Source organism: Centroberyx gerrardi, chromosome 8, assembly GCF_048128805.1.
Source record: "Centroberyx gerrardi isolate f3 chromosome 8, fCenGer3.hap1.cur.20231027, whole genome shotgun sequence".
In the NCBI taxonomy this organism is placed as follows: domain Eukaryota; kingdom Metazoa; phylum Chordata; class Actinopteri; order Beryciformes; family Berycidae; genus Centroberyx; species Centroberyx gerrardi.
The window spans coordinates 13,829,312-13,844,311 of NC_136004.1; the positions used below are offsets into that span (position 1 = coordinate 13,829,312).

Genomic DNA, 15,000 nt, shown 5'->3' on the forward strand with positions numbered 1-15,000 from the left:
TTGTTGGAATCAATTAGCATTAATGAATATGATTTCTAACGAACCACGCAACACCCAAAGATCTTTAATTTTATGACATATTTAAGCTTTATCTATTGGCAGGGTGACACGCCAATTAAAAGATTTCATATGAGGCTCTTACAGACTTTTACAATTATCCAGATTAAGTGTACATTTGGTTATATATTGTTTTGTTATTATCGTAATTAAAATGGAAAATTGTGTTATGCTGATGAAACTGGTATTGCTGCAGGTGTATAGAACTAGATAAAGAAAGTGCAGCAGCAATTTCCCTGTAATATACAGCTCTGGACTTCAATTTTAATAGCCAATAGCCATATACTATTACTGTTCGTTCAGTAGAGCACCGCAGAAAGAATGATGCAGAAATGTTTCCTCTGCCACTCATTGATCGTTTTCTTCTGCTTTCTTCTTTCTTTCTTTCTCCCTTTATTTATTTCTTTGTTTCTTTCTTTCTCATTTTTTCATGGCATTGTTATACATTTAACTTCTCTGTCTCGCTGCTTGCTTGGAATAGCTAATCATGGAGCAAGCTACGATTCTCACACCCCTGCTCGACTCTCTTTATCTTCTACGCTGAACTTCTCTGGCCTTCAGAGCCACGCCGCCCTCCGTATTCTCAGCACCATCCATTCTCAAAGTCCTCTCTCTCTTTTTTTCCTCTCCCGCCCCCTCCTTGCGACTGCCCAGGGCAGAGTTGTCCTAGAGCTTATCTACTAGTTGTCCAAGTCGTGTTCCCAGGGTGTTGATAGAAACGGCTAGCAGCTGTAGCCCTGATATACTGTTGTATAATATATAGCATCGGGGCTAAAATGAAAGCATCACATTATTACAGGTCCGATAAGTGCAGGTTATTGGAGCTGTCATGCGGAATAGGGGAAGGATGCTATACCCTATCTTTATAATACAGTATGAGGGATTGGAGATAGACAAAAGCTGCTGGAATTAGCTAAGATCCTTGCTTTCCTTGGATTGTTTGTATGTTTCTATTTTCACTGACAAAAAGGCCGTTTGTATTGTGTATTTTTTGCTTGGCAGGTAAGAGTGACCCATTCTGTGTGGTGGAGCTGAGTAACGATCGGCTGCAGACACACACTGTCTACAAAAACCTCAATCCAGAGTGGAACAAGGTCTTCACCTTGTGAGTGCCTTGCATTTTCACATGATCCATTTGTCTGCACATGGACACACATGTATTTGCAGCAATAAATACATATACCAATTTAACTGGCATGTATCTTTGAAATAGAGATCCACTGGTGTAAGAGCCACACACTCCTAAGGAAAAAACAGCAATATAATGACATTTTATATGATTCACAGACTTCCACTGTTCTTTTTCTTTTCAGTCTGCACTAATCTGAGTTTTGATCACTGCAGTGAAAATAGATTTACTCATAACAATTTATAGTAAAGGCTACTATTTTCATTGATAATTTTAACTCATATTCACAATCATTTTAAATATATCTGCTTATTTTATAGTGTTTTGATAATGCTACATTTACAGTTAATGTCAAAATCCCAGCAAGACATTTTAAATTATAGAACAAGCACCTTTTCAAGTCATTACTTATTTGATAAAACTACATTTTCCAAAGTGATATACCACGACTGTAATTAAGTTTTAATGTGGATCCAACTCTTTGCATAATTTCTCATATATAACATGCATTTTTATTCCAGGAGTACACTGGTGAATTCCCATAGATGGGGTGGGTTAATTTAGTCGTCCTTCGAGTGCACGTCTTTTCTCATAGCCTCCTTTCTATACATAACATCAGCCATCTCCTTGCTAGCCTAGTTTTCAAAAGATGACATGTCAGAGCTTTTATGTGCTTCTCACTTTCATTTTAGACAGCTCAGACAATAAAATCGTAGTATAATATCGAAAGAATCATGTTAATTGTGATTTTAAAAATTATTTATGTGAGCTTTATATATGATTTAACAGTGTAACAGACTATTTAAACTACATGAGGTATTTGATATGCCTTCTATAGAGTTTAAGGATTTTAACTGCTTTCTGGGTGTCTTGTGATATGTGAAGGTGTAGCCTATGCATGAGATATGATAGCGTTCACACAGTTTCAGTGTGTAGCCTATATTTCAGCGTACGTGTCTCCGGTCTTTGTGTTTGTGTGTGGTCCAGTAATGTGAAGGACATCCACTCTGTGCTAGAGGTCACTGTTTACGACGAGGACCGAGACAGAAGCGCAGACTTCCTGGGGAAAGTGGCTATTCCTTTACTAAACGTGAGTCAATGGTAGATTTCTGTGGTTTTTTTTTGTGGTTTTTTTTCTGCTCCCCTGGGGAAAATAGAGAGAACATAGAGGAACGGAAGGAACGAAAACACACGGTGGAAGATATAAAAAGCAGAGGTTATTTTTGCAACTCCACAGATGAGACTGTTATTATTTCACAAAGAGAAAGAGATGACAGGGAGGAAGGAAAAAAAAAAATGAAGAGAGGTCGAGAAAAAAAGAAGAGATTGATAGGTGAGAAGAAAGAAAGTGAGGGGATGAGAGATGATATGAAAATGACACTGATCGAAAGACCGAAAGACACGATTTAAAAAAAAAAAGACAGAAGAGTGCCTCTTATATTTGAAAAAAAAAAATATATATATATAGATAGTCTGTGAAAGAACTGTGTGTCTAATATATCCATGCTCTGCTGTACAGTGTGATTCCCCAGGATAGTTAATTTCTGTTTGACAGAGCCGAGCTGCAGTGGGTAATGAACAGGTACTTGTCAGAGTTGCCACAGTTGTTTTGGGTTCCCTGTCAGCGCCAGCAGCTGGGGTTCAAAGGTGGCCCGGGGAGCCGATTCAGCCGGGTATTGCCAGACAGACGCCTGTCATGTCCCTCTCCCACAGATCCAAAATGGAGAACGCAAAGCCTACGCCTTGAAAAGCAAGGAGCTGACAGGGCCAACAAAAGGGGTCATCTTTCTCGAAATAGACGTGATTTTTAATGCTGTAAGTCTTTCTTTCGCTTTTTTGATTCTCCTCCCTTGTTTTTTTTTTTTTTTTTGCCCCCCTCCCATCATCCTCTCTCCATCCCTCTCTTGTTCACTGCAGCATTCCCCTCTCTCTCCACTGCTGTTGTCTTTATTCTGTTTGCCCCCCCCCCCCCGCCCCCCACCCTCTCCACCCTCCTCCTTCCCTCCCTCGCTTCCATCTCGTCCCTCGTCCCTTGTCCCTCGTCCTCGTTTTGGCTTTAATTATCGAAGACTCCCTCTCAGCAGCCTTTGTTCGCCCGTTCACTGTCGCTGTGTGTGTCCTATAGCGGCCATCTTACAGCGTTCTCTCTCGCTCCCTCTAGCCTCTGACATGGGGCACGCTCTGTGCATGCGCTGCCACGTTATATCTTTACATAACATGTTTGAAAAAAGCAAAGACAGCGATAACATTCATCAGAATAATTGCAATAAAAGTCCTCGCTAATTCAATACCGTTGTCTTCCGCTTCTTCATTTTTTTCCATTTGCATCCTTTTTGTGTCATTTTATTCTCACCAGTTGCTGTTTATTGATACCGTGTGTATTCGCTCCACTCCCCAGGTGAAGGCTGGTCTCAGAACGTTAATCCCCATAGAGCAAAAGTATATCGAGGAGGAGCCCAGGGTGTCCAAACAGGTACATCACCACCAAACACCTATCTCCTGCCACTCTGCCTCATTTGATCTATGTCCTCTGCTGCGCCCCCCATTCTGCTTAACTGTCTGAACAAAAACCAACAAGCCCGGAGAGTGGCATCTTGTGAGGCACAACAACTGTGTGGGCAAGATAGAACGGGATGATTGAAAGAAAAAACAGCATCCCTCTCTCTTTTTTTCCCCTCATCTCTGCCTTCTCTCCATCTCTCCCCCTCCTCGCTTCCACTCTGAGTGGTGAATAGAAATGTCAAGCTGTCAGCTCTGGGGTGCATAAGTAGATTGGCCATCCTTATAGTTGGCCCTCTGTGCCACTGCTGCTTTGCACTTCATTGTCACGCCGCTCAGTGTGGCGGCACCACAAAGGGCTGAATGGTGGGGGCTGGCCCACATCAGACATGTCATATGAATGACCGCTTGGACTCAGCAGTCAATGCTATGCCATGCACAGCACAGCACAGCACAGCACAGCACACACCAGCTCTCATACCCTTTTGTCAGCCCCCCATCTATTCCCCTCTATCCTCACTCTTCTCTCATCCCTTAGTGTTTCTGTTTCTGTCTTTGTTCTCTATCTCTCTCTCTCTCTCTCTCTCTCTCTCTCTCTCTCCCTCTCTCTCAGTCCACGGTCCGCACTTTTCTCCCAAGCGCAGACTTCACCTCTGACTCACAGAGATGACCCATGTCAGCGTCTCGCAATGATGATGTCACTGGCTACTTTGGAGGGATTGCCCCGTGAGGGCTCTTTTGTGTGGGAGCAGCTCCCCTGCTGTTGCTTGCTGCCTAGCGCACGCGCGCACACATGCACACACTCACATACACACGCAGAGAAAAGATTAAAAAAAATAAACACACACAAAAGCTGCCTGCCAAATTCAGCCATTTCCTTCTAATTATGACATTTGACTTAATGTGTGAGTTTACAGCTTTCTAAGTGTTTTTAAGAATCACTCAAGGCACTCTAGGCAGTAATTTATTAAATATGAAATATTCTTATCATGGCAGTAATGGCAATAACGAGCCAAGAAGAGTAGAGCATGTACATCTTGTGCGTGTGTTGAGGAATGTGGAAATGGATGATTCGCAGTCTTGTTGTCCTCGGGGTCTGTGTGTCCCCAGCAGGACACCGTACAGTCATCCCCAGTTTGGCAGCAAAGAACACTTAATTAAACATAGAGAAGGACGGATCCTCCTCTTATCTAGCATCGAAGCAGCTACGCCACCCCTAACCACATGCAAATCCACCTGGAAACACACATGCGTGGAGACAAGTGCACAGACTTTTTACTGTAGTGCCACACATGCGTATATACCCACAATATACACACACACATAAACAAGGAGTAAAATAATGGCCCAGAATTTTTTGAAGAGCGATCTGCGCAGACAGTTTGTCCTTTGGGAGCACTTTCTCCTGGTGGTGACCTGATTGGGCGGTTGGCGTTCTGTGCTGCTGTTGTGCTATTCCCTGACTGGTTGGCAACCCAGGGGGAGGACAGCAGTTAGCCAACTCTCTCTCATCTCTGGCCAAATGCCTGGAGAACCCTCAGGGAGGAGAATTCGGGGATTGTGTTGGAAACTGTTATTATTGTACTTAACTTTATCACTGGGAGAGTAGACTTAAAGAAACACTGTGAGTCAGCTTGCCTTACTTTTAGTAGTTGTTTGTCCCGTACGCTGATCCACATCCATATATAGTTATCCAAAGAAGAGAAATACTGTAATGTCCTCCTAATGTCCTCAATGCTGTAATGTAATATTGACTCCGAAGTGAAGCTGCACATCTCAAGTTGTAACTTAATGCCCTTATGTGACGCTCCAGCTGACCTTTCCACAATGTCAACAGAATGAGGCACTGTGAAGAGCTTTTAACATAATACCACATAAGACTTACCTATGTCATTTTTACTGAGGTGCTAATAGTTAGATGTTGATAGCCATGTATATCTTGTAATTTAAGCCAAGCAAACATCAAAGATGTGCTCCTGCTGCGCTGATAATTTCCATAAAGCATGGCTAGACATGCTTTATTAAGATATGATTGTTTGCTATAACATTTGTGGTAACCAAGGGGCTGGTGAACAATATTTCTTGCTCCTTTTTTACATTTTCATGTATAAAAAAGTAAAAAAATTTTTTATGAAAAATCAAATGTATGAGAAAAACTTTTTCATACATATGCAGCCAATGTATAAAAGTCATAAAACTCTTGATGAAGTCTCTTATTTTTTATTTTATTATTTATTTATTTATTTTTGTGCTGCCAATGATACTTGGCTGCACATCACACCAAGTCTCATCACTACTGTCCCTATATTCCCAGTACAGCATGTCCTCTCAGTTATTATTTTTTATGTTACGGAATGTCTATGCTGTCTGTATGTATGTCTCTTTCACAACAGAGTGATGCATCGTGTTCATAACACCATGCCTTGCTCCTATCCTGCTACTATATGTCCCGTTTCTAACCTCCGGTGTTTGCTGTATAACCTTCCAGCTGCTGTTGCAGAACTTCAACCGAGTTAGGCGCTGCATCATGTTCCTGATCAACGCAGGCTGCTACATCAACAGCTGCTTTGAATGGGACTCTCCACAGAGGAGCATCTGTGCATTTGTGGTACGTACGCATAAATATACCTTAAAGAGTCACATACACTACATGAAGGACAGCAAAACGACCTCTCCAGAGCCGCGTCTACTCTTTTCAGCTATTACACTGCATCACCTGTATCATAAACATTCAACATTCAGCACAGTTTACCTAACTGTATGGAGTATGGACAGCTTTCCATGGAGTGAGACATAAACTACTTTACATGTACAGCAAAAATGTTAATGTTAATAGACTACAGGCTAGACCTGGGTCAGCTGATATTTGCAATGATTCATAACCTTTGTTTTAACCTGCTTAGAGTGCCACATGAGTGGGGTTTACCATATAGGACAATGCAATAAATACCAGAAAGTTTAGACAATCTCAGGAATGTACTTAAATTCACTGAGATATTGGTTAACCATAGTCGTATGTTTTGCCTATAATACTCTTTATGCCCGTTAACATCTGGATACACACGCAGTAGGTGTGTATTATGTTCATAGAGGTTGTAGAACCGTCTCTGCTCACAAAGTGTCTGTCCTTCATCGGTAATTGCGCACTCCAGCACGAGAGATCGTTGATGTCTCAAGCACAGTGAAGTACATTCCCACACTGTGCCCCCCCCACTACAGAATATTACACACACACTCAAATATCTTGATATGATAGACTCGATTAAGTCCTATTTCTCTCTTTGAAACTTGCACATGACCATGGACACGCATACAAGCACACACACATGTATATAGAGATATATATATATATATATATATACATATACAGTATGTGGCAAGTGTCAATTTTGACACACACTTGTCAGGATTGAGGGGCGGGGTGGCAGCTTGAACACTCTATTTTAAATGAGGCTCCCAGACATCCAAATACTTACAAAATGCAGCTGAAAATCTATTGCAATTTGACAAGCTGTTTCTACAGACGATGGAAATGGCAGCCTCTCTCTGTCTCTCTCTCTCTCTCTCTCTTTCTCTCTCTTTCTCTTCCCCCCCTGTCATCTGTGTCTGGTATTAAAAGGTGAAGTGTAATTGGACAGCAGAGCTATCAGTAAAAGGACATTCTCCTCCAGGGCGGTGAGTGGCTGCATGGAGGTTCCTGCCTTACAGATGACAGAGCAGGCATTTAATCCTGTCTGGTTTAGTGTCCTGACTTAAGTAGCTACAGGACAGGTGGACCCGCCCCGCCCCAGCCCTTTACCATGGGGGCACTAAGTGTCTCCGCAGCAGACATTAGACATTAGCAGCATTTGGCTGTCTGACACCAGTTTCATTTCTGCAGAGGCTGTCTATGTGTGTGTGTGTGTGTGTGTGTACAGTAGGTCACAGTGTCATCACAAGACATGGGTCAGGAGAGACATAGTATTGATCAGTTAACATTTTCCCACTGTGTGTGTCTGTGTGTGTGTACGTGCGCACGCTTGTGTGTGAGTGTATGTCTGTTTGTGTGTGTGAGTGCCAGAGTGCGTATGTGTGCGTTTTGCCTCGTATGAGGCTGCATGTGGGCGTCCTCGTGTCTTATCTTTTAGAAATAAATGAAAATGTCAGGCAAAAAATGTCAAGGAATTCGCTGAAAACAAGGTCACTTCAGAATTGCCAATCTACATGGTGAATGGAGAGGGAGGAGGCAGCCTTGGATGGCACAGCCTGTGTCAACACACACAAAAACACGCATACACCTTGTATAGCTCTTCACCCTTGTTGAATACACAGTGTATAGCACATCCATTTGTGAGTAACAATGTCGACTATTCATATTCTCATTGTACTCGCTAAAATTCAAAGCATTCAGATAATCATAAAGGACGTATCTAGGCCAAGGGTGTAGTGTTTTAGAGTTTATAGAAAGTGTGAAATTTAGGTTTCATTGTCCTTTCTCTCTCTCTCTCTCTCTCTCTCCCCCTCTCCCTCTCTCTCTTTTGGGAGTTATAGTAGGAGTATGCACTTAACTAAAGCCATCAGAGTATTTAGGTCCTCTCCTCTACACAGGTACTCCCTCCCTCCTGCCTTCCATTTCCTCTTCCCTCTCTCCCTTCTCCCTCACTTTGAGAGGCCTCTGAATCACTTCACTCATCTCTTTAAGTGGCTTTTTATGGGGGGCCATCTGGCCAAGGTGGTGCGTTAGTGAAGGTGTGTATGCCTCTGTGTGTGTGTGTGTTTCTGCCTGGCTGTGTTTCTAGGCAGATGTTACACTCAACTTTCCAACACACTGTAGCTACAGAGGTGGAGGTGTGGGCAGTTCAACCTCTAAACTTCTAAATGTTTATGCTTCTCAACTGCTAAGTAAGGCTGTAGGGAAAAATGTGTGTGTGTGTGTGTGTATTTATGAGATTGCGTGAGTGCCATACATCAGAATGCAGTTGTCATACAGTGCCATCTCATGCCGTCCGCTCCACACAAACAAGCATCTTCTTCTTCATGGTCCCTTACTCTCCTTCTGCCCAAATCCGCAATGCCAGCCGCATGTACACATCAGCCATTAGTGCCAGCTGTGATTAGTGTGTATGTTGTGTGTGTTTTGTGTGTGTGTGTGTGTGACAGAGAGAGTGGGAGTGAGAGAGATATCACATAGTCTCACATGCCGTCTTTTTCTCTCTCTCACACACACTGCTGTCACCCACCCATCCCTAGACAGTGAATCAGCCACCATGGCAGCATTGCCTGAGGCGTTGGCACAATGGACGGGGCTGGAGTTACCTCCTGTCCTGCACGATGGGTGGTGTGTGCGTGTGTATGTGTGTGTGTGTGCATGCGTGTGTGTGCGTTTGGGTGGGTCTTAGTGTCTCCATCTCCCTGTCTGTCTCGGGGTTAAGCGTCTGCTTCCTCTCTCCACACCTGCAAGCTGAGCTTCTCTCCCTCCTATCCGCCCGTCCATCCCTGCTCGCCTTTATCTCTCCCTCCCCTCCCAGAGAGCTGAGGCCATTGTGGGGCTGAGCGGTGTTGGGTTCTGTTCTCCTGCCGCTGCCAGCTCTCCCCACGGCCCCGGCAAGACAAGGCTGTTATTGCCCCAGGGACCGCAGGCCTCAGCGACTCTTCCTCCAAACAAATTTGCTGTAACTTTATCTGCAATTGGGCCCTGAATTGGGAGCAAATAGAGGCAGCTTTGTGAAGCTCGGGGAAGGGCGAGGGCAGCGAGCTGGGGGTTGTTGGGGAGGCAGGGGAAATGATACCGGGCTCTTTTATGTCAGGCAAAGTAGGACTCTTATCAGGAAGAGAGCCCAGACAAGGGAGCTACTTCTAGAGGAAACTGGAGCACCTATCACCTGCTTTGCATTTAGATAAAAATTCACCCTGCTGAAATAAAAAAAAAAGGGGAAAAAAAGTAAAGACAGGTACAGAAGCACCTATCGGAGTGTGCGTGTGCGTGTATGTGTGTGTGTGTGTGTGTGTTTGTACATGTCTAGACTGGCACTTTGACACACATACACACACACCCACACACGCACACTGCACTAGAGACACCATAGCAGTCACTGGTACACACCACTCCAGGTCTCTTTAAATTGCTCCTTTGACTCCTCTTCAAAGAACCTGTCTAACTTTTAAAAGTTTTAAAGTCGGGGGTTCGTCTTTGCCCACAGCAAGGGACAGCTTTGAAAGATATACTTTCACATTTTACTGCTCTCCTGATTTGCAAAATGAATGATAGTTGAAATATAGTGGCACGACTAACAGAGAATACCAAGTCAGAGTTTAATCACCAGAGATAGATACTCACCAGAAAACGTGCGAGGCCTTGCGCTGAGGAGTCAGACATACAGTATCCTCGGTTTCCATAGGTACCAGAGTACAGTCGCAGCATTGTGGCCAAAATATTGCTGATGCTTTATTATCTTTTTTTCCCCGCATTATTACAGAATGACTGGCTTTGACCAGTTCGGCTTTGAGATTCTGGCTGCTCTTTATCAAATGAGCAGCATTAGTTGTGCTGTAGATCTGTTTCTCTAAGAGAGCAGCAGGGGGCAGTCTAGCACCACAGAATGAAGGCTAGGTCCGGTCACAAACAGGACACAGACTCCCTCCCTCTCCGGTTCCCTCGAACTTAACAGGACTTCTAGTTGCTATCTGGCAACACTTAGTGCCAGCATGGAAATTGATGTAACAGAGATAAAGGGGAACTCTGAAATCCAAACTTCAGTTTCACTCCACTGAGACGGAGCAGGGAAAAAGTTAGCCTGGTGTGTGGTTAATGTAAGCCAAAGTACTGAATATTACCCTCCCACAGTGCCGCGGCTCAGAGCCGTAAGGACGCGGCTGTATTTTGAAACAAATAATGCAAGATACAACGCTCAACTTGCCTTACTACGAGGGGCTGAATAAATCATTCAGCTTTTCTATTTTGTTAACATTTTTAATGCATATTCCTGTGTTTAAGGGATTACTTATGTTTTAATATTGAAGAATACATCAGAGATTAATAACTAATGAAATCCAACTACAGAGACTTGTCAAAAATAATTTAGTCCACTGACTTTGTTTATTATTATTTTAGCTAAAATATAACAAATTATATCATCATGGCTTTGCTGTGTTGTGATTGTCTATTAGAATTATTCTTCTCATTTGAATTTAATTTGTGCTCAGATGTGAAGATTGCCCAGTGCAAATAAAGCCTTTAACTATATTTGAAATGGTTTACCGGATTTGACAGTGGAAAATATTATTTTACATTGTTCAATGACAAGTGGATAGTTTTGTTCCTAAAATTTTCAGTTCATTTAACCAAAGGCTTTTTGAAGCACAAATCATTTGAAACACAAATAAATAACTTTTCCTTACAAACTGGAGGTGGACACTTTTTATACCATACTATGAGATTCAAGGGGTAAAGGTACATTTTTATTTTATCTTTCCTGATTCAAGTCCTTTTATTATATCCCCAAAACATAAAGTTTGACATTCATTTACAAATAAAAGTAAACTAAAATATCCACCTTGGAATCAAGTAAACTAAACTAAAATGTATATTGATCAATACTGTACCTTTGTAGTTTAGATAATCACAGGCATTATATTATAGAATGGTATAATGAGAGAGAAGAAAAGGGTGAATCTCTCCCTTTGTCTCTTTGCGACAAATAGGAGTTACATATTTATTTGCATCATTCTTCTTCTGTTTAATACTCTCAGGACTAAATTAGAGTTTGCATAATTTGAATAACATAGAAACACATGCACTCACTCACACACACACTGACTCTGTGAGTGTATATGCATATTTCTACATTAACACACCGATAAGAATCCACCAGTTTTGAGCAGAACAGCAGGGACGGAGCACGGTGAGCATTCCTCTGTGTGTGTGTGTGTGTGTGTGTGTGTGTGTTCGCACCTACACTACAAACTGTCATTGGTCACTACCTAATATATCTCTGACCACACAGAGCCTACAAACACTTCCCATAGACCACATCTGCAGCTTCATTTTGCATGTTTTTCTCTCCCTGCTATCCAGCATGTTTTCATCTATCTTAGTCTGTTTTTTCCCCTCCTCCTCTCTCTGGTCACTGACATCCACAGCAGGCTCCTTCCCTCTCCCTCTTCCCCAGGCGGAGAGCCTGCTATCTGGGGTAGCTAGCGACGGGGGGTGGCTGTGATCGCCCGGTCCTGGTGGAAAGGTCCAGGCACTGCAGGGCCCCCGCTTACCCAGCCGGGGGGCAGGGAGACGGGGCAGGGCCGGCCACTGCTGGGCCTGGGTGTCCGGTTCCTCCAGCTGCCAGTCAAAACTTAGCCCTCAGCTAGAATAACCAAATGGAGGAGGAATGAAGGGGGACGACAGGTTAAATAACCCCGGGCAAATGGAGAAGAAAGCAAGATTTAAAAAAAAAAAGAAAAAGGAAAGGGGGTTTTAAGGTTTCATATAAACATTAGGAGAGTGAGGAACAATAAATGTAGCTATCGTGTGATAATGACTGTGAGCGATTAGAGAAGCGGAGACTAAATATATTTACAATATATTATATATTTATAGTGTGATATTTGAAAGGAAGAACAATGTGTGTGTACATGAATGCGTGACTGCTTGTACATGTTTGTAAGTGTGCAGTTATTTATAGCTTCCACCAGAAAAGGTTTAAAACAAGTGAGCTGCGTTTGAGTGAAGTTGTTTTTCTGTTGCTGAATTGTACATTGCTCTGTTAGAGATTATTTCACTGTTTGCTACAGATGCTACAGATTGTGAATTAGAGTGGTTTGTAGGAAGATAGACAAGTTAAGAATGTGCATGTGAATGTGTGTTGGTGTGTGTGTGCTTGTGTGTGTGTGGGTGTGTGTGTGTTCTGTACGTGAGTCCGTGCTGAGCTCGCATGGTACTAACAAGTTTTCATGATGAATGAGGAGGAAAGGTTGTGTAGCTTATTAGTACACAAATATTAATTATTGAATATTTTCTTTCCAATTGTCCAGTGCAGCTTTATCGGAGAAAGAGTGACAGAAAGAGTTTGTGTGTGTGAGCAAGTTGAGTGGAGTTGGAGAGAGACAGAGGAAGAGATTCGGTTGTTGTACCAAGGCCACTCAGGTCTATTTGAAGAAGACGTTTTGCTGTGAGCATTATGCAAATGAGCTGGACATTTCTTATGTTTAATTTATATCTTTTTTTGCTTTGTATACTCAGTGTCTGTTAGTTAATTTTGCATGAGGTTACAGTTTTATCTCGGAGTTTGGATACAAGTTTTTTAAACTTTTTTGCTGCTTGAGAAGGGGAAAAGTTGAGGATAAAAATTTAATTGAGTTGTTATTGTGAGTTTACATTGACATGCATTTTTATTTGTTTCCATATGTGTGTGTGTGTGTGAGAGTGAGTGTGAGGACAATGGGATACCGATGGCACAGCGCGTATGGGTGTGTGTGTGTGTGTGCACAGCTGTGTGTCAGACAGGCAGCACTACAGTAACAACAGACCTACATACACGCTCTTGAGGGGCTGTTGAACCTCATATTCACATTAACCTTAGACTGTAAACACAATGAAGAGCTCGATTTTCATTCTCTCCTTTCTGTCTCTCTCTTTCTCTCTCGCTCTCTTTCTCGCATACATACACACACACACACACACACACAGAAATACAAAAGAGCCAAAACAATTTACTTGTTGATTATTAAGCTTCACCTCTCTCTTGCTGATGTTGTTCAGCCAAACAGAATATAGCAAAATTGTTAGACAGACCAATTCATCTGCTTTAAACAGTAATAGTCTCAATTTCACCATCTGAAAGTTTCCCATCAAAACTGCGCTGCTTGAACATGAATGCATTTCCAACCAAGAGTAATTAATTTCAAAACTTCTTTGTTTAGATTTGAAATAATGAATTTCTTGTCCTTGAATTTGATTAATATGTTTTGCCAGACAAGATGGAGTATTTGGACATGGCTTGCATTTTCAGCATTTGTTAAAATTGCTGCTGAGGTCTTATCCATCATGAAAGATCTCCATATTTTTAAACATGAAATTATTAGCAAAGATAAATTGTCCTTTGTTTGACGTTTGTGACAGCTTTTATTTCCACAAAATATCTCATCTCCTCCAGCTGAACTTTTTTTTAAACAATCAACACTATGCTCTTTTCACATTTGACACAGTGCCGCCATAAAATAACACGCTGCCATCATTAGCAATTTCATTTTCCCACAGATATCTTCTCCTGACCACCGCAATAATCTGTTGTCAGAGGCTAAAGAGCCCCGCCAACAGCAGAATACAGGGTTTTAGGAAAGGTTAATTTTCAAATGGTACTTTTCTTGTTTGGTGATGAGAGGGGAGGTATGGGGGTTATGGATTTGGCAGATGGGAGTAGAGGAGGTTAGAGATGGGGCAGAGGAACCTTTTAGGACAGGATAGAGGGTATTGGGGCTTGGAGTGACAGGGTTAGGGACTCGGGGTGTGGGGTTTGGGAGGTCAGATGCTGGGGTTGAGGTGGGGGCGTGTGTGTGTGTGTGGAAGAGTCTTGACGTGCCGCGGCTGAAACGGTACATGACCTCGGCCCCGGGGATGATTGGCACGGAGGAGAGAGGCTCTGACGGCTTGCACTCATCCTCCTGGTCTTCAGATGAAGGCCCAGAAAGCCTTGAGGGTCAGGATGTTGAACCTGACCAGGGCTTCCATACCTTTGTTGCAGCAGACTCTTATTTTTACGCTTTGTTCCACGGCGGTTATGATTCTGCATATGAATGCGCGTCGTCTCCAATCGCACATATGGTCGGTGTTTCTCAAGAGTTCGCCTCATGAAGGTCAATACGGGGTCCTGGATGTATACATTCCTAGCCTACACCGTTCGCTCCTTTCTTTTTTTTTTTTTTTTTTTGGTTCTCACTTTTTTCGCTCACTCTTTTGTCTCTTTCTCTCCCTCTAGCTTTTTGTTCTAGTCGTTTGGAACTTCGAACTCTATATGATTCCTCTGGCCTTGCTGCTGCCCTTGGCCTGGAACTACATCCTCATCGCGTCGGGGAAGGATACCAGACAAGATGTGGTGAGTAACCCCATCGCCGGTTGATATCCCTCCGCCTCTCTTTCATCTCACTGTAAAAGCCTCTCTCCTGGCCACACAATGCAGGGGTAAAACTCACACACCATTGTTTTACGCAGACATTACGCCCTCCTTTCAATGACTGCATTCATTACATTTGCGTATATTTTAAGTCCTTTGATAAAAGACTTTTGCAAACAATGCACACTTATTACATTCACCATGTGAAAAAACTGTGATTGTGAACAGTTTGGA

General features: G+C 42.7%; 1 protein-coding gene across 2 annotated transcripts in view; it reads left to right on the forward strand.

Moving 5' to 3' along the window:
- Positions 1 to 15,000, forward strand: part of mctp1a (multiple C2 domains, transmembrane 1a) — a 147,763-nt gene that overhangs the window by 93,474 nt on the left and 39,289 nt on the right. For both annotated transcript variants that reach the window (XM_071927472.1, XM_071927471.1), the window contains exons 11-16: positions 1,060 to 1,162; positions 2,174 to 2,276; positions 2,900 to 3,001; positions 3,585 to 3,659; positions 6,174 to 6,293; positions 14,632 to 14,748. In XM_071927472.1, coding sequence (XP_071783573.1) covers positions 1,060 to 1,162; positions 2,174 to 2,276; positions 2,900 to 3,001; positions 3,585 to 3,659; positions 6,174 to 6,293; positions 14,632 to 14,748 — 620 coding nt within the window. The remainder of the gene's footprint in view (positions 1 to 1,059; positions 1,163 to 2,173; positions 2,277 to 2,899; positions 3,002 to 3,584; positions 3,660 to 6,173; positions 6,294 to 14,631; positions 14,749 to 15,000) is intronic.